The sequence below is a fragment of the Macrotis lagotis genome, chromosome 1, assembly GCF_037893015.1.
Source record: "Macrotis lagotis isolate mMagLag1 chromosome 1, bilby.v1.9.chrom.fasta, whole genome shotgun sequence".
In the NCBI taxonomy this organism is placed as follows: domain Eukaryota; kingdom Metazoa; phylum Chordata; class Mammalia; order Peramelemorphia; family Peramelidae; genus Macrotis; species Macrotis lagotis.
This window is the reverse complement of record NC_133658.1, coordinates 921,427,557-921,448,869: the sequence shown is the minus strand read 5'-3', so window position 1 is coordinate 921,448,869 and position 21,313 is coordinate 921,427,557. Positions and strand designations below refer to the sequence as shown.

The 21,313-nt window shown below is 33.4% G+C and overlaps 1 protein-coding gene across 1 annotated transcript; it reads right to left on the bottom strand.

Annotated features, from left to right (window-relative positions):
• Positions 1–17,950: 17,950 nt before the first annotated feature.
• On the bottom strand, positions 17,951–18,928 carry LOC141509374 (olfactory receptor 2AJ1-like). The gene has a single exon (XM_074218876.1). It carries the CDS (start codon positions 18,926–18,928, stop codon positions 17,951–17,953), a length of 978 nt encoding a protein of 325 aa, XP_074074977.1.
• Between the last annotated feature and the right edge of the window lie 2,385 nt (positions 18,929–21,313).

Here is a 21,313-nt window from a genome sequence, read left to right as displayed (position 1 = left end):
TCAATAATGTGATTCTCAACTATTCACTTAACCTATTTGAGTTTCTGTGATTTCACCTAAAATGTGGGATAATAGCAATGATTTCATATTTTCTGTGAAGATGGAGAGATAAAGATGTAAAGAATAAAGAAACAGTTTTTTTAAATCATTACAATAAACCTGGTAATGCAAGGCTTATAAATTAAAAAGCATTTTAAAACAAATGTTATTTTTGCTGCTATGGTGATTCTTGCCTTGCTATCAGATTTTTTGTGAAGATGCTGAACAGAAGTAAAAAGAAACTGACCCAGTATGCTAGTTACAGGATTCCCCCACTCCTTTCATGTATCCAAAGAGCACACACTGCAGCACACTAGGGGTTCTCTATTCAATATAGAAAATTGTCCATCAAATAACATTAACTAAACTAAGAAAACAGTGACATAATTTAAAACATTTATGTCCTCATTTTGCCTTTTCTTTTACTTGCCTGATCACTGCAGTCAAAATGATCTGGTAAAGAATAGAGAAAATATAAAGTGAATGGTGGTGCTGCTTCTTTTCCACTTTCCACTGAAACTAAAAAACCCAAAGATGCAGGAGACATAAGTGACTGCTGTTGGAATAGCAGCATATTTGTAGCTCTGAAACAGAACTAAATTCCCTTTTGAGATTTCTAATGGGTCTTCAGAGAACTTATTTATACATGTAAAACCTTCTGGTTTTACAGAGTAATTAAATGTTTTTAGCATGTCCAAAAATGTTTCCCCAAATAGATTTGTAGAGAGTGATTAGAATAGGGTAAATGTGATGGATAAAGACATTCTGTTCATGGCAAGTGAGGATTGGCTAATGTAATGCAAGGAAATCTGAAAGTTCATTTCTATTAAACACATCAATTTTAAAAGACTTTAACATTAACAAAAATGATCACATTTGGTTCTCCTGAGCACTCTGGGTTGTTTTGGTTGTTCAATATTTTTGAGGTGACATTGACTCTTTTGTGAGCATGCCTTGGGGTTTTATTATCAAGGTCACTGGATCTTATCTTTCCCCAGCTCATCTTATAATTGAGGTATCAAAAGGAAACTCTTTGTAAATTATTTACCCAGGATCACACATCTAGTAAGTATCTGACGTCAATTTTGAATTCCTGAAGTTGTGTCTTCTTGATTCCAAGACCAGTGTTCACTCCACTAGGCCAATTAGATAACAAACACTTAGATTGATCAAAGCAGTGTGCTTGCAGTATGGATTTTGAGTTCCACACCAACTATGGCAGAAAACATTGTAAAAATCCCCTTTTTCACAGGGAAAAATGAGGAGTTCCAAACCTTGTTATGGAATTTGGAACTGGTGTGTCTAAATGATTGCATAGTTGAATATTTTTTTCTTTATAAGAAAATTTATGCCCAACAAGATTAAAGCTCTATATTTTAAGGGGAAAAAAGGGGGCAGGGGCAGGGAAAAATTCAATGTTGATCATTTCTGTATTTAATGGTGGCTTTTTGAAAAAAATCTTTTACAAAGTCATTATTACTAAGAAGATTCAAAAAGGCCTGAAATACAATGTTTTCTACAATGTCTTGGAGGAATGCTTTCCCCAAGAACACCTTGCTCATTGACCGAAAACTTTGGGTTGTTTCTACATAGCATTTGGTTAATATTGACCTTTACAAAGCAGAGGAATTTCTGAGGACTAATTGAAGTTATGGATTTCAATTCAAATTGACAGACATTTCGTCAGGGTGTCCTGTCTGGTAAAAAAGAACTAGACATTTAATATGTAAATATCACCAGAAATGCAATATTCCTTGAAGCAAATGTCATGGTGGAGGATGGAGAACATGGACAGTGCCTGTATGTCAAGAGTATGTCAAGTGATGCCAATCAGTTTCTGAAGGGAGTTATATAAGCAATTAAATGTCTAGTGTAGGAAGGAGCCACAGGACTAACTTGAAGTAATTGATGTTATCTCCCAGGCAGAAGCTAGAACAAGCAGCCTGCAGCCTGTCTTTCCAGGATTAGTATACTTCTATTTGGTTTTTTTTAGGTTTTTTCAAGGCAAATGGGATTAAGTGGCTTGCCCAAGGCCACACAGCTAGGTAATTATAAAGTGTCTGAGACTGGCTTTGAACCCAGGTACTACTGACTCCAAGGCCGGTGCTTTATCCACTATGCCACCTAGCTGCCCCCTCTTTTTTTAGGCTCTTATAGACTTCTCATCACTAACACTGTCTTCCATTTACCAATGCAATTCATTTTCATGGATACACCTTGATAGCAAACACTGGTATCTAAAATTCAATGTGATGGTAAGGAGAATAGACAACCAGGATGTGAAAGTGATAAAGACATTTTGTAAGACAGAGTGTTGGACTGATCACAGACTTGTCCTTTCTAATCTACATATTCATATTTACACGAATCAGTAGCCCCAATGGAAAATGATTACTAGAAGAATTAACATCAAGAGATTTAAGTGTCTCTCTGAACAATAAAAGTTTTTTGCTAATTTGGAGGGAAACAATTGACAACAGTGGAAGAGAAAACCAGTGGCCAGTTTTCAGAGATCTGGTAAACAGCAATGCTTTGCTCTTCTGCATTAGAGCACACACTTCAAAACTTGTTTGATGAAAACGCTGGGAAAATACAGGCCACTAATTGAAAATTGAAAACTCCACAGTACTTACCAGAAAGATAGATCATCCATTTCTAAGAAAATTTATTTTAAATTCCATCAAAATTTTTTCATAAAAATTAAAGTTCAAATGAAACTTAGAGAGATGCAGAACTCTTGACTGCATTCACGAAGTTTATGAGGATAGAAAAAATCAAATTGCTTTGATGATGTTCTGAAGGCCATTGGACCAAAGGCTTATGGAAGCATTTCAACTACTCAGTGCTGATGGAGCCATAGTAAATAGTGATAGAGGAATGATGTTAGGGAGAGTGGGCTAAACACTTCCATATAGTTCACAGTCATTTATTCATTCATTCATTCATTCATTCATTCATGCATTCATTTATTTATTTATTTTCATTTTATCCACTTGTACATGCACATTTCCAATATACAAAATTTTCCTCCACTTTTCCTTCCCACCCACCTTCCCCTCAGGAAGGAATAGTCAGGTTAGCATTTTACATACATGTTTTGTTAAACATATATAAAAGTTAATAATATGTGGAATGAGGAATTAGGGTTAAGGGAAAAGATACATAAGAGAAAATTATTTTATAAAGTGCTCATCAGATTTAGTAGAAGAGGTTATCTTTTTTTCCTGGGTTTTCAATTTTATTTTGTTTTCCTTCCTCTGCTTGGGGCTAATAATAGACTATTACCAGTTTAATACACTTGTCCTGGCTTTCTGGACTGTCAAGAGGAATTGCTTCTGTCAAGGTTGTTTATCTCCTAATGTTGTTGATGTGTACATTGTTTTCTTGATTCTTCTCCCTTCCCTCAGCATCAGATTCTGCAAGTCTTTCCATGCTCATCTAGACTCTGACCATTTATGTTTTCTTATAGAATAATAATAATAATAATAATAATAATAATCCATCATACTCCTGTATCATAATTTCTTGATCGATCTCCAATCAATGAACAAGTAATTATTTTCCCATTCTTTGATGCTACCAAAAAGAGCTGCTATGAATACTTAGAAACATGGAGAACTTTCTCCATTTTCTTCTAGTTTCTTCCAAATATAGTTTTAGAAGTGGAAATTCTGGGTCAAAGGGTATGAACAATTTAGTGCAATTTGTGCATAGTTCCACATTGCTCTTCAGAAAGGTTGGATCCCTTCACAACTCCACCAGCAATGCATTAATGTCACAATCCTTTGAAAATCTCTCCAAGATTGATTATTTTCATTTTTTCTCATCTTGGCCAATCAGGTATGAGATGATACCTCGTGGCTGTTTTAATTTTTACTTCTCGATCCAATAATGACTTAGAACACTTTTTCATACGATTATAGTGAGTTTTAATTTCTTCTTTTGAAAACTGACTATTCAAAACCTGTGACAATTTATCATTTGGGAAATGACTTGTAACCCTATAAATTCTCTATATATTTTATAGATGAGACCTTTATCAGGACTCCTGGTTTTGAAAATTGTTTCCCAGCATTCTGCTTTTCTTGTAATTTTGGTGACATTGATTTTGTTTGTGCAAAATCTTTTTAATTTAATATAGTCAAAATCATTCATTTTGCAATTTATATTGTGGTCTAACTCTTCTTTGGTCACAAATTTATCACTTTTCCATAGGTAAGATCGATAGAGTATTTTTTGATCTATTAATTTATCTATGGTAATGCTCTTTTATATCTAAATCCTATACTCATTTTTACCTTATTTTGCTATACAGTGTGAGATATGGATGTATGCCTAGTTTTTGCTATATTATTTTCCAGTTTTCCCAACGATTTTCATTAAATAGTAAGTTCTCATCCCAGAGGTTGTTGCCCTTGGGTTTGTCAAATAGTAGATTGCTGTGGTCATTTATTACACTCTCTTTTGAACCTCTCCTAATCCACTGATCTATTACTCTTTTTCTTAACCACTACCAGGCTGTTTGGATCATTGCTGCTTTGTAGTATAGTTTGAGATCTTGTAGAGCTAGGTCACTTTCCTTTACATTTTTTTCCATCTGTTTCCTTTGTATTCCTGGTCTTTTGTTGCTCCAGATGAATTTAATTACTATTTTCTCTAGAATAGTAAAATTTGTTAGTTTAATTGGAATGGCACTGAATAAGTAACTTAATTTGGGTCGAATTGTCATTTTTTATTGTATTAGCTCCACCGAACCATGAGTATTTGACTTTTTCTAATTATTAACCTATGACTTTCTTTGGGTGAGGAGAGATTTTAATTGTGTTTGTACATTTCTGGATTTATTCTGGGAAGTAAATTCCCAAACATTTAATGGTGTCTATGGGTATTTAAATGGTTTTTCTCTTTCTAACTATTATTCTTGGGATTTGTTTTCATATATAGAAATACTGATATTTACGTGAGTTTATTTTATATTCTGATTCTTTGCTGAATTTATTAATTGTTTCAAAGATTTTTTGACAATTTTCTCAGGTTCTCCAGATATACCATCATATCATCTGCAAAAAGTGAAAGTTTTGCTTCCTAACTGTCAATTCTGATTCTTTCAATTTCTTTTTCTTCTCTTATTGCTACTGCTAGCATTTCCAATACTATATTGAATAATAATGGTGATAATGGGCATCCTTGTTTCACCCTGAATTTGTTGGAAATGCTCTGATTTTATTTCCTTTATATGTAATATCTGTTGATGGTGTGTGTGTGGGGGGGTACAATGGAGTGGATGGGATGCAATGGAATACAAGTGAATATACTTTGTGCAAAACAGCAGTTCTCAACTTGTGGTTTGATGATGTTTCATTACTACCAAGACTGTTTCAGGGATTCTAGGAGTGGTAGCTATTTTTGCATTAATATCAAGATGTTTTAAATACTGAGATGACACAAATCAATGGTTAAAACTTGTAAAAAGCATAAATGGGAACACAAGATTCAAGGATTTTTTGAAAGTGTAAAGGAGGCTTGAGGTAAAAAATTTTGAGTTTCTCTATTTTAAAGGAAAACTATAAAGAAATTATGGTGTTTGAATTGCACTGCATACTCACATGAAGAAATTTGGACCTCAGATTGGGGAACACAGCAAAGAGCATTTAGGAGAGAATAATAGGAGGCAAAATTGAAGAAGTTTTCACAATGAATTATAACCCAGGATACCTGGAAAGAATGAAGATTTAGGGAAGGACTTTGGCGATGAGAATGCAAACCTGTCACGCATGTAAGATATATTGTTGAGGAAGAATTTAAATTATTCAAATATCTGTTGCAGTGCACATATTAAAAAGCAGGGTCACTTATATTCTTTGACTATTCTTCATGAACATTCTTTGGAGAAACCAAAGAAAAAACTTCTTTGAAAGCCATAATCTTAAGAAAATATGGCTTCATCATAAAGAGTTTTTGAGTGAAGACCAAAGGAGGGAGAAACATATAAAGATGGACTTACTGGGGTATACTGTTGATCACTTGGACAAGAATAAGATATTGACAAGGAGTTTCAGATACCAGGTTATTTCAAATAGCTTTTAATTGGGATCTTTTATATTTTTTTGTAAAATTAAGCTGTATCTTCTTTCTCCCAACTCCTCAATTAAAAGAAAATACCTGCAATAAATATTCATAATCAGAAAAAAAATACCCACATGCTCATTGCCCAAAAATGTATGGGTTATATTGCATCATGAATCTAGCATCTTTCTCATAGGCATTGCTAGTTCATAACATTTTCCTCTCTTTGGAATCCTAATTGATCACATGATTTACCAGAAGTTTCAGTGGTACAAAGCTGTTGGTTTTTGTGAAGCTGCTTTTGTAAATATATTTCTATCAGTTCTGCTCACTTTTCAATTTCAGTTTATATATCTTCATTGGAGCCTCTGAAATTCCTTCACTTCATTTTTTACAGAAGAGTATTCCATTGTATCCATACACAATGATTTGTCCAGCCATTCCTTAACTGACATGTAGCTTTTTTCAGTTTCCTATGCTCACAGATGGGTTTCATATTTTTGTACAAATGCATACTTTTCGCCAAAGCTATGGAGTTAAGTGACTTGCCCAAGGCCACACAGGTAATTATTAAGTGACTGAGACCATATTTCAACTCAGATCTTCCTTACTATAGGGCCGGTACTTTATCCAGTGTGCCACCTAGTAGCATCACACCTATGTCAATCCACTTTTATTTCCTGATACTTTATATTACCTGAATTTCCCCTTACTTTTCTATTAGTCCCAAAAGAGTCACACTTTCCATTATATGTCTTTAATCAATCACCTTTGTTGATAAAATTACTTTATACTAAACATTCAAAAACAATTCAAACTTCTGCATTACAATAAAAAATTGGTATACGCTAAAAACTTTCCACAAAATAAAAGTATGTTAAAATATTAAAATTAAATATGAGAAAAAACATATTTGTTATGGCCAAGGAAAGATCTTAGATCACAACTTTCCATTAAAAATACTCATCAATGGAGTAAAATGAGCCAAACCAGATTATTATATTCCCTAACAACATGGGTTGATGGTCAGATAGGATGGACTTTTTCATTTCAACAGTATACTAACTAAAGCTAATTTTAAAAGATTTGTGATGGAAAATACAATAAATTTGGGGAGGGAATTGTGCAGTTTAAAATGAAGACCATAGCTTCAATTTTTAAATTGTCTTATATACTTTCTTTATCTGAAATTCTTTCTATCTTTTGTTTGAATATCATTCTTCTCTCACAACATGATAAATATGAATCTATTGTTTATCATGGTTATAAATGTAGCACCTTTAAAGATGGCTTTCATTCAAGGGGAGGGAGGAGGAAAGGGAAGGAGAGAGAAAAATGAAAAATTCAAAATTCTGCCAAAATATATTCATAAAAACTGCCATGGCTTATAGTTGAAGAAAAATATAACATTAAGAAATAAAGTACTCTCTAAATAGGAAAAAACATTCATCAAGCAATTTTTCACTCATTGCCTGAAGACAACCAAATCTTAAATCTTAACATATACTTTATTTTATTTCATTAAATAAATTGGGATTGAAAACTAAATTATTTGGGAAAATGTGGCACCATATCAAATACTGCTTCTAACTTGAAATAAGATATGATAGTAGTCAATAATTTTTAAGAAAAATATTTATTTTATATTGTTAATACATGATAAGGACTCTAAAATAAAGAGGAGGAAGGTGAGTGGAAGTGAGTGAACATTAACTCTCATCAGAAGTGTCTCAGAAAGGAAATAATTTACACATTCAATTGGGTATAGAAATCTATCTTACCATAGAAGAACATAGGAGATAAAAGGAAAGGGAGAAAGGAGAATGGGGGATGTACAGATGAAAGAAGAGAAGGGAGATCTCAGGAGAGAGCATTCAGATACAAGACACATTAGACGAAGGACAGGTAGAAAGGAGAGGGATAATAAAATTAAAGGTGATAGAGGAATTGAATGGAGGAAAATAGAGCCAGCAATAGCAATCATGGGGAACAAAAACATTGAAATACTTTATCTGATGGACATATGATTAAGAATTTTATCATACCTAAGAAAAATCTGATGGTATCTGAATACAGACTGAAGCACACTTCTTTTTTCAACTTCATTTTTATTGAGATTTGTGTTTCTTTGTGTAGGGGGAGGATGAATAATGATTACTTCTACAACATGGATATTTTAGTAGCCTAAATCATTTTTAACCTACACCAAGCAACTTGTTTTCTCAAAGGGGATGGGGAGAAGGGGGGAGGAAGGGAGAAAATTTGAAGCTCATCATTTTGGAAGTAAATATTGAAACTTGCTTCCTCATGTAACTGGGATAAGAAAAAATTTAAAATTATGTATATATACATATATGTATATATTTGCATATCTCTTTTTTCTGATATGCTTACACATCATACTCTACACATCATCCGTTCTCTGGAGATGATTACTGAATTGTATATTCAACAAGACCTGACCAAGAGGGTAGGTAGTGCTACTAAATCACTGAAAAAAATTATAAAGAGATTTTCTTAGCTGGCAATAGCTTATAGAAGTTATTTCATTCAAGTTCCATAATGTTAAATTTACAAGACTACTTTTCCAGATATAAGAAGATATTTGCTTAGTTTGACATTGAAGGCCTTGATAGTAAGAGAAGGTTATCTACATATTTTACCATGAGTACAATTTTAGAATTGTATATTTGGAAGCGTTTATGGAACAGAACCACTTGAAAATAAATCACCAGAATTGATCATTAAATTATTGGTGTAAGCATTTAAACACTGAAAATAAGCAAATTGCTACAAATCAATAAGGGCATGGTTTACTACATTGTTGATTATCTATGTGCAAAGTTAGAAAAATGCTAATATTTCAGATTTAAACAAAAATTAAACAAAAAACTAATTTTCAAAAAATTATTTATTTCACAATTATACATAAATATTCAACTATTTCAATAAATATAGAGTATTCAACATTTATTTTCTAAACTTTTCTCCTTCCCACTTTTCCCTCCCCTCACAAATAATCTGATATAGAATATATATGTACCATCTTGATACACATATTCTCATTTTGGTAATGCTGTGAAAGAAGAATGAGAACAAATATAAAAAACAAAAAAGAAAGGGGAGGAAAAAGCAAATGTTAGAAAGTAAAAATAGTTTACTTTCATCTACTTTCAGATACCATGGTTCTTTCTCTGATTGTGGCTGGCATTTTTCTCTCACAAGTCTTTTAGAATTGTCTTTTATCACTGCATTGCTGAAAAGACCTATGTGTGTCATAATCGATTATAATAAATGTTGCTGTTCATGTGTACAAAGTTCTCCTGGTTTCTCTGCCCCCTTCAGTTACCATTAGATCATGTTAGTGTTTCCAGATTTTTCTGAAATCTGTTTAACCATTCTAAGATTCATAGGTATTCCCTAATTTTCTAATCCTTTCCCACCACAAAAAAGCTACTACGATATTATTCTCGTAAATGTGAGTCTTTCTCCTTTTGCTGAACTCTTTGAGATACAGACTTAATAATGTAATGCTGGATCAAAGAGTATGAAGTTTTAAACCCGATGTGGGTATAATTCCACATTGCTTTTCAGAATGATTTTATCAGTTCACAACGCCTCCAACAATGTATTAGTGTCCCTGTTTTTTCAAATTCACTACAACATTGATCATTTCCTTTTTCTGTCATATAAGCCAAGCTGATATAGATGTGTTTTCATTTGCATTTCTCTGAGATATGTTAAGAGCATTTTATATGAGTAGATGAAGTTTTAATTTCTTTATCTGAAATAAAAACACTTTTATTTTGGAGAGGCAGTTGTTAGAAATTCAATAGCAAGTTTGGATTGCAAGATTATTTTCTTTTCATTTCAGGAGAGACAGCTTACCCCAATGACAGAAGCAGCAAGACCAGAGGAAAGAGACTTGAATCCTAGCTCAGACAGCAATTTGTCCAGCCTTGTAAAATTATCACCAGTTCACATGACACTCACTGTTCCAGTGATCCAATCTTGATATTGGGTTTGTATTCTTGATGGTTAGAGCTACTTGGAGAAAATTGGGAATCTCCCTACTTTCATTAAGCATTGAGTCTATTGCTCAATCAAGTATATTGGGCAGACAAATCTAGACAATGAAATCCACTTACTTATGTCACTATTTGAAGGTCTAGTGAAATCAAGAAAGTGAAAATTATGAGTTCCAGAAGCAGAGCAGTTTAGAAGATAGAACATAGAACCTTGGGTTCTACTCCAAGAATTAAAGATGAACCCATTTTCCCACATATATTCTCACAAATTCACATATCTATCCATGCCTAAACCTACACATATAAAAATGCATTTTGAAGCTCAGAATTTCTTGAAGGTTTGCAGTACTTTTGTCCCATGTAGAGCTGTTTACTTGAGCATTTCCTTTTCCCCGGCTTTTCCCAACACTCACATGGAAAAGAATCATCTTTCTGTCTCTTTGGAATCATGGATTCCAGTCTCAGACACAGGTTGTAAAACATAACCTCCTCTCTGCACCAAGGAGGTACCATGCCTGCTCTATCTTTCTCAAAGAAGGATCTGCTCAGGGCAGCTAGGTGGCACAGTGGATAAGAGCACTGGCCTTGGAGTCAGGAGTACATGAGTTCAAATCCAACATCAGACACTTAATAATTACCTAGCCATGTGGCCTTGGGCAAGCCACTTAACCCCATTGCCTTGAAAAATCTACAAAAAGGATCTGCTCTTCTTAAGAGAAAATTGAAGGCTCCTGTGCATATATGATCTTTCATATTTATATAGGTGGGTCATTCTCTTTTTTTCAATTAAAATTTCAAGGAGAGCAGGATGGAATCTTGAAGAGACTTGAAATAGTAATAAAAGTACAATTTTAGTTACATCTCTGATAATTAATGGAAAATGAATACCAATAATGGATCTGTATCGATCAATGCACATTTGAGAGAAAATTCCTCTGCAAATTGGAAGGTGCTAGCCAGTGCAGTTGATAGGATTTTAGAGTCATCTAGAATCAGAAACAGTGGAATTAAAATCCTGCTTGAGGTATTTCCAGCCCAGTGATCCTTGGTAAATACTTAACGTCTTCAGCCTGTTTTCTCATTCTTAAATGATATTCATACAACATATCACATAGTGCTTTGTGAAAACCAAGTGAAATAATTGAAGTAAAGATCCTGCGCAATAATGGAGGACTTCAAAATGTCTACCTGGTTAAACTGATGTAAGCTGAATTTAGCTATTGCAGTATCATCTGTGGTTGGTTGAATCCTCAATGAAAATATAGAATGTTTTTGTACATGTTCTTCTACATGATCCCCTGCAAATAGAATATGTGGACCTGGGAAGACCTAAATTTGAATCAAGTCTCTGACACTTCTTATGTGGTATTGGGTATATCACATATCTGCCTAAGTTTCCTCACCTTTAAAATGAGCAGAGTGGAATTGGTTATTTCAAATGTTTGTTTCAACTCTAAAGATCTGATCCTCTGATGTCATGATATTGATGAGCAGAATCACTGAATACCATTGCCTAGGCTCAGCTATTTGTCAAATCTAGTTTCAGGAGCGAAAGACATCTTTGAAATTCTATAAATGTTCATTCACGTTATCAAGTTTGGTTGATTTGTTGTTTTGTGTGGTCACTGTCCTGCCCAAATGATCAACGATCACTTCTGACATCCTGCCCCCAAACTGCAATTGAATTTGTTTTAGTAATTTTTATCCTGGACTTACAGATATATCATCACCCATTTACCCTCTAAATGTGAGAGCTAGCACAGAACTTATCACTCTTTTCAGTCTCAACAAGCCAAAAAAAAAAAGATTTTCACATTTAGATATTATTGTATCCAGTTCATTTAAATATAGATATAGATATAGATATGTATGTATGTATAGACTCACCAAATTGAAACAATTGCCATTTATATTCATTCAGGACCCAAAGAAAGATCAAATATAACTTGTTATGGGATCTATTATTGATCATTCATTGCAAGATAGAGTGATTTGAGGGCTGTAAACCACAAGATATCATCCCAGGTTTTCTTGCTCAAAATTTACATTTTTAATGACAGAGCACTTGCAAGTAAATTTGTGTTGTGCAGAGACCAGAGGAGAATAGAGGACTTTTTTTTTTTACTATATTAAAGAGAACAGTCTCTGCCTAATTTCCTTCTTAACTAAACTTAATTACTGATTAAGTATTACCTCAGACAAACTAAGAGCTGTTAAAGAACCTAGTTTGAAAATACACCAAGATCTCCCACTTCATCTATGGTTGTCTCCAGTCATCTTGATACATATCTGAACACTGGACTCAGAAGAAGCAAAAAGGATAAAAAAGTTAGTTTGTGACACAAGACAACCGTTCCACAATTAAATTGAATTCACCTTTAAGTCATGACATTACATCCCTGTTGTCATAGTATTTTATACAAAGGCCAGAAAGCAATAGAGATTTCAAGCTATGAGAAAGAATTTCTTTAACTTGAAATAGAGAGATCAAGGATGATCTAGAAGTACAAGCTTAATGTCTGACAGGCCATTTTCTAGCCTTTCCAGTACAGGGAAACCAAGAAATTTAGAAATGGAAGAGACCTTCCCGTTCTATTCAGGATGGAAATCTTGGATCCTGTTGATTTCTTTAGGACCAAGCTCTGAAAGCTGGGGACAAAAGCTATGTAATTTTTAATATATTTACGGATATAGCTTCAAATATCATTCCAGACATGCTCAACAAGTTCAAAACCACCACCAAATGAATTAAAATACCGTCTTTCCAAAACTGTTCTAGAATTCATCAATTTCCAATTCATTAAATATTGCAACTCTTATGAATATGATTTAATGCCTCATAGTTTCAATGTTCATCACTCAAATTTGATTCACTTTAAAATGGCAATTGATTAACTTGACGTTTTTTCTCTGAAACATGTACATTCCTATCTTTGCCCTATTATAAACAGGGAAAAGCCTCTCATTCTTATTAATTTGTTACGTATTTAGGAACTGGGTCATTTCTTTATCAGAAAAATTTGCCATGAAAACTAACTCTATTTAACTAAGATCAAGACAAAACTTATCCTGAGTTTCCAAAGCTATGTGGCTTATTTTTAGTTTTTGATGACTTAGAATAAATGTAATTATCAACTGTTTTCAGCGTGTTCATCCTATTCCAGCTGGGATTTCTAAGGTGGAAGGTATATTGCTGATCCAAAAGCTAACACTAATTTTATATAGCTTGAGATAGTGATACCCAAAGAGTTTAGAGTTGATTCTACTATTAGAATCTGTAAAGATAAAGGGACAAAGATTGCTCTGTGACAATGACAAGGATGTTTCCCTCTTAATCACTAGGCAAGATTCTCCCATAGTCTTCCTTAATAGGCTGATCCTCTTCCTGGAAGATGGTCACTTGAAACCACCTTTCAAAAAAGATCAAGGTATATTAGGCATGGTGTTTGTGGTTCAATAAATCTAGGAGAAATTTCAGGAGGAGAAAAGAGGCAAATTGAACTAAAGCCTTTGATATTGACATTTATGAGGAATTCATGGAAAATTATGGCATAAGTTGGTTGCTCAAAAGTTCATTAGCATTGTACATCAGTTCTTTGACAGCATGCTTTCCCAGGATCTGGATAATGGATGATACTCTTGTGATATGCAAGTCCTCAGTGAAGTAAAGCATGACTGCATGTTTGCTCCCAAGCTTTTGTGCATTAAATTTTCAGTCATGTTCTCAAACAGCTTCATCTAGATCAGTTACTATCCCAATGATACATTCTTCCATTTGAAAAGGCTACAAATATGGACCAAAATAGAGGGAGTATTGGTGCATTATTTTCTGTTTTCAAATGATTTTGGATTTGATGCAACCTTTGAAGCAGAGATGCAGCACAGTATTAATCAATTCTCTGTTGTTTATGCTAATTTTGGTCTAAAAGTTAACACCAAGAAAATACCGATATTCTGCTGGTCATCACCAAACTACCCATATGTGGAACTCTTGGTTATAATAAATGGAGAAATTTTGAATGCTTTGGATGAGTTCACTTACCTTGGCAGTATACTTACCAAATATTTACACATTAATAATGAGGTTGACAAACACATTGCCAGAGCTAGCTGAGTGTTTGGGAGGCTCTGAGTGAGTGTCGGGAGAGAAATATTGCTATCAAACTGAATTGTTGTATAACTGCAAAATCTTGACAGTCTACAAGTACCATGCCAGGAAATTGAATCACTTCCACTTTAATTATATTAGGAAGAATCTGTATATCACATGGCAGGATAAGCTACTAGACACTGCGGTGTTTTCTCAAACTAAAGAGCCAAACATTTAAATTTTGCTATGGAGAGCACAACTTCAATGGAATGGTCATTTTGTTCTAATCTCAAATGTACAATTGACAAAAATATTATTTTATGGAGAACTCTGTAATGGAAAATGGGTGTCATTAGAAAAAGTGATAGAAGGACATTCGCTAGTTTTCTCTTAAAAATTTTGCAATTAGCTGTGCAACATAGGAGATAATGACCCAGGACTGCCCAATTTGGTATGCCCTCAATCATCTCCAGAAGATAAGATGAATTGAAGTAGTTCAAAGGCAATATAATATACCAGATATTCATATGGCTTAATTGTGACCAATCTGTGCTTGAGTCCATATTGGTCTGATCATAGACATGCGGGAAGACCCTAACATTGTGATGTCTTTATGGTCTTAGGTGATAATAAAGGACAAGAACCAACCATGTAATTAAAGTATATTCTGACACTTTCCTTTCTTTGTGACTCTAGCATGCCAATATAATATAACTGTAATTCATTGAAACATATTCTACTAGGGAAGGTAACAATATGATCATAAATTTCTGAATTCATTTAGCAAAGCTATAATATTTTTCATCACTTTTTCATGAAGTTTCTAATTAAAAGGAAGCAACCCTCATCTCCATTTCTTTATTTATCTCCATTTTCTCAATGCTTGATAGTCTGGCTTCTATCCCAATATCTGTGTTAAATTATTCCTTGTATAATAATCGCATCATATCGAAATAATACAGATGCCTTAACTCAATTATTTTCTTATTGTTCTTCAAAGACTCTATTTTGGTCACTTTCTTTTCTGAACTTTTCTTTTATTTTTTTGCAAGTATACTCTCATGGTCTCCTATGTCTTTGTACATTTTTACTAGATCTTTTTATTCTGAAAACAACAATTAAAAAAAAAACAATTAATGAATCTGCAGAGCAAAAACAATGTCACAAGGAAAATTACATATGAAGGAAAATTACACATAAAGGGTGCACTCTCTTACAGGTTACCATACCATTAGCATGGGAAGAGATGAATACAGAGAATAGGTTAGGTTCTTTTTCTTATGCCTATTTTGTGATATATATTTTTGTGATAATATTTCTTCCCACTAATTCAATGATTACTATAATAAAGTGAACTGTGTAATTTAAATTTCTAGGTTGTTCTGGAAAATAGAACCAAGGGCTAATTCCTTCTAATAAAGTGTCATATTGTTAAACCATTCAACTGTTAAACAATGGTGATTTATTTGAGTCAGGGTGAGGGGGGACAAGTAAAAGAGGATACTGTGAGTTGCCTCTGAGTTTCTCATTAAGGATAACCCAGGTGCCTCCTAAATTTTCAGTCTTCTTATACCTTATTTCTCAACATAACCTTGCCCCATTTATTTCCAATTTACTTTCAAGTCAAGATGTCGCCATTCTGATATCATGGGTCCTCATTGAGGATGAAAGAGAAACAACAATCTATATGTAGTAGTAGCTCTACTATTTCCTTTTCCCACAATCAATTAGTTAGTTTCTGTTGGACAATATTACTATTTCTTCTGACTACTTTTCCTCCTCCCTTTCTTCTGTTTCTGTGAACATGGGGAGTTATATTCTTACCTGTGGGTGATTTCTCCAAAGGAATATAAATTTTGATTTTGAAGATTTCTTGATTTTGGAAGCTAGATTTGTCCCCAACTTCTTAATACTATCATTGTTGACTGGGATTGTCAATTCTGTTATATTGTGTAGTTTTCATTCATGATTTTGTGAAATGTAGTTCTGAAAGAATATACACTGATAAATTCCACTGGAATAAAAATGGAGCTATTGCCTATTGCTGTAAAGACAAATCACTCTGACTCTCACTGATTGACCAGTAATAGGTTTTACTCCGAGTCAGGCATGGATTTTGGGGTTTTGATGGCTTAGAATACAAGTGAATAGAAATTGTTTCTCTTCTAACCAGAAACTCTTAGGGTCTTCTGCTCCCAGACTGAGTCATGTGAGGTGGAATGATAGAGCAGAGAAAGGATACTAGGAAAGACAGAGGGATCATATGAGATAAGGAAAAAGAGAGGAAAATAGCTTCTTGTCCAATTGTTTTCTGTAAAATATGAGCTAAATATCTCAGCTTACACGGCTTTCTGTGTAGGGAGAGTCAAGTGATGTTACAGGATGAAAAAGTCCAAAATAGCAACTCTGGGGAGTCTGATCGTGAGCCGATAAATCAGAAGTAATAGGATATTCTAGAAGAGTAAGGACTGAGTTGAGCTTGTAAGTCATCGATGTGTAGTTGCTCTTTTCAGAATAATTATATGATTTTCTTCATTTTGGTTAAGCTCTCTCTCTCTCTCTCTCTCTCTCTCTCTCTCTATATATATATATATATATATATATATATATATATATATATATATATATATATATATATTAGTAAGGTAGTAAGTAGTAAGGTAGTAAAAGTTGGCAATGATTCTAGACTGAATACACAATGAAATGAAGGAATCAAGAGAAGCATGACATAGTTACTGGGTACAAAGCTCATTATAATCACAAAGAATAACTCTTGAAAGGGTAGACAGTCCAGGCTCCCTAGCACTTCATGTTCTATTATATAGATAACAGAAAAGAAGATACTATAGAAATATAATTGGTAACATAGGAAAATTAGAGAAATGAGTTGCAGAAGTTGGAGAGGTGGAAAGAAAAATTGATAACATCAAGATACAGAAATGTATATACATATGACATATGCTTTTTATATATGTGTATGTATGTTTGTGTCTACTATATAAAATGATTTTGTATACAAAGTACATTGGATATATTATGAAATATTTATGATACAGTATAAATAAAAAAATCCTAGGATGAAAAGTTTGAGAAGGGTTACATATTATATGAATAGAGAGGTGTATTCACATATCAACCAATAATCCAAAATTCTAGCTAATTGTATTCAGTGGCTCAAAGAGAAAAGTCAAGGTCTTTTGCAACCAGACCATCACAAGTGATATTTCTATACGGTCAGATAAAGATTTTTTTTTTTTTTGTCAATGGAATAGAAAAGTATGCGCACGTGCGCGCATATGTGTGTGTAGTCAGTTTGGGGGAAATTTGAGTGTGAACACTATATAGAACTCTAGATAGATGGCCAGTTGAACAATGATATCGAAAACAATGGAGTTTGCTAGCACCTTTGAACCAGTAAAGATGATGGAAAATTATGACATGAATCATAGACCTTTTAAATCTTATTGTACCATCTGGTTGTTATTTACAACATAGGAGATTACTGTGTAGTATAGGAAGTGAGAGATGAATCACAGGATTATTCTTGACATAAATTTTACAAGAATTCTTGAAATAGATTCAAAAAGTAAATATATTTTCCTTGGAGTAGCATATAACTTAGTTGGTTGAGTTACCTTTGTCATATATTTAAGGAGGGGAATAAGCAAACATTTTCATTTGAATCCCAAAAGTTCATGAATACTATTTGAAATATTTCCACACATTTCTAATGAGCATTCAATCTAATTTTTAAAAAATATTCATTTCTGTGTCTAAGTGCTTTATCTAAAACCTTCTTTAGGGCTCCTAAGACATCTTTATTTCTGAGGCTGTAAATGACAGGGTTGAGCATGGGAGCAAGAATAGTATATGAGATGGCAAGGACCTTGTCCTGACCTGGAGTATGATAGGACTTTGGCGTCAGGTAAGTAAAGATACATGAACCATAGTACATGGCAACCACAGCCAGGTGGGAGGAACAAGTGGAGAAAGCTTTTTTCTGGGCTTCCAGAGATTTCATATGGAGCACAGTGCGGAGAATCTGACCATAAGAGCCAAGGATGATGCAGACAGGAATTAGGAGGAAGAATACAGCAGTCACAGACACTCCTCTTTCATATTGTGAAGTATCAATGCAAGAAAGTTTCAACATGGCTGGGATTTCACAGAAAAAGTGGTCAATGACCCTTGTTCCACAAAATGGGAGGAGCAGTACATAAATTGTATGAATTATAGAGTTGATGATTCCCCCAAGCCAGCAGCCAGCAGCCAAAATGACACTGATTTGATGGTTCATGAGGATTAGATAGCGGAGTGGGTGGCAGATGGCTACATAGCGATCATAAGACATGGCTGTAAGAATAAGGCATTCAGTACCCACGAAGCTGGAATAGAGGAAGACTTGGAATCCACAACCTGCAAATGTGATGGACTTCCTTCCAGATATGTAGTTAATGGCCATCTTGGGAACAATATTGGTGATATTCAAGATATCTGTGAAGGAGAGATGCTTGAGAAGGATGTACATTGGAGTGTGGAGTCGGATGTCAAGGTGAATAAGAAGAATCAAGACTGTATTACCCATAATTGCAACCATAAACATGATGAGAATAATTGTTAAGAATAGCAATCCATATTGGTTTGTATCCAATAATCCTAGCAGGATGAAATTGCTATCAAAAGTCCGGTTCTTTTCCTCCCTCATCAGTATTATTTCCCTTTTACACCTATAGTCCAAAAGACAAGTATTCAAAAGGGGAGAATATTGGATAAAAACAAAATTCAGGACTGAGCCTATGACTACAAAATAATGGTTGTCTATAAGTTATTTCACTCATTTAATTCAGGAAATTGCAAATTCAAAGAAATTAATCAAATGAATTACTTGAACTAACAGTACTTGAGATCAACAATTCATTTATAGAAGTTGTGGAAAAAAACAAAGTGGCTTATCTGGGCAGTTTTTTGCATTCATATTCCTTTCCTATTTGATTTCTTAGTTTGATAGATATTCCAGAAGCTGATTCAGCCTCTCAATGCTGAATCTTTCTTCCTAGGTGAATAGAACATTTTTCAATGCAATGAAGTGATTATACAGTAATGTAACTTTGAAGAAGAATTATTTCTTTGTGAAATGTGCAAACATACCAGATTCAGTAGTAAAAATTCCCTGGGCCAACCAAGGACTGTTTTGTTCATCATCATGATTATCATGACCACTGTCATAATTATCTTTTAAAATTAATTTTATTTTTAATTTCTGAAATAAAACAAGCATTTCTGTAGAAGAGTATAATAAAAAACACGATTTTGCATGAAACTTCAATTTCAACTTTCTATTTCTTTGAAATATATAATAAAATTATCAATTTCCTTTTCCCTTTTTGATCTTCCAGTTTGATTTACAAAAGGTTCCTAATAGACTCAAATAGGTATATGCATGTATAAGTTTATGTTTGTGTGTATATAAAATTATTTGTATGCACTTTGATTTATTATTTCTTTCTTTAGATGCAGCTAGGGTCTTTCTACCTAAGTACTTCTCTTTTTTTTAAATTTATGTATTTGTAACAGTTGAAATGAACTAGTCACTCAAAATCATTCTTAAAGCAACATTGCTACTTAGAATATATAATGATCTCTAGCCTCTATTCACTTCATCTTTTAATATTTTGTGCAAGTTTTTCCATGTTTGAGCTCAGCATGTTTAATAGTGTAGAATTATCCCATCATAACCAAATGCCACAATCTTTACCCAGTTGATGAGAATGCCTGCCATTGCCAGTTCTTTGCTAATGCAAATAGAGCTACTATAAACTATTAATGCATTTCCCTCCATCTTATTTTGACTATTTTTTCCACAATCTCTAAGCTACCTTATCTTTCCTCCCCATCTTCCACTTCCCTTCTCATCTACTCTCCAAGAATTTGAATTCTACCCTTTCCCCTACCCTCCCTCTGTGAATCCACACACTCCTCTGGTAGCCCTACCTTCCCATATCCTAATCGATAAAGACCTCTAAGTGTTCTTTCCTATACTCGTCTCAGTTTTCTTAGCTCTCTACAAGTTCAGAAGATTTATACCATTCCAGATGTTTATATTATCTATTGTTCAACTGAGATAAGAGTAAACTTTCAATATTCCAGTCCTCCATCCCTACCAACTACCTCTGAAATTATTCCTTTTTTCCATATGCCATTTAATAATAAAACTTCTCCCTTTTATTTTTCTTACTCAATATTCTTTTTAGAACCATCCCATTATAAACAACTCAGATCCAATCTAACTTTCAAACTATGTTAGTAATGATTTCAGTTTTAAGAGTACTGATATTTTCAAACATAAAATTTTATATATTCAGACATAAGTATACATGTTTATGTGATATTTGTCATTTTTCTTGAAGAAGGCTATGATATCAAGAAGAAGGTGGCAACACAAGCCAATCAATTGGATTTGAGTGAGGGGTAGTCCTAAGTCATCATCATAAGCACCACCTCACATATCAATTTGTATACATAAATACATACATATATAGATTATATATAAAATGCACATACATATGAATTAGTGGACTAGTATGAATACCTTAAATTAGTCTACTTTATTCTTTATATTTCATCTATATTTTTGTATGTCAAATTGTACATTGAATTCACATTTCTGGGTATTTTTTGTTTCTATTTTTTTACAAATACCTACAATACTTTCAGTTCATCCAATACCCATTTCCTTTTTTTTCATCCAGGATTATACTCAACTTTTCTGGATAAATTATTCTTGGGTGCACCCCTGATTTTGTCAACATACAACATCTTTTTTCAAAATCTTATTATTCAGTTTTTTTTTCTTTTGCAAAATAAAAGGATTGAATGAAGCACAAATCGTTTGATGATGTCAATGTGAACATAGTATCTTGATATGTTTTCCTAGTTTATTTATTTTTTTACTTTTTATATGTTAACAATTTGGTATTTCTACATTTACTTAATGGAACTTTTACATTCTTTAAGCTGCTTTGGCTTTTTTGATAAACTTTCTGTTGCCAACCTGTTTGGTAATAATGAGTTTTTGTCCTTTGTTATTAAA

What these genes read in the sequence shown, in the direction of transcription:
- LOC141509374 (XM_074218876.1), bottom strand. Translation starts at nt 18,928, where the DNA reads ATGAGGGAGGAAAAGAACCGGACTTTTGATAGCAATTTCATCCTGCTA.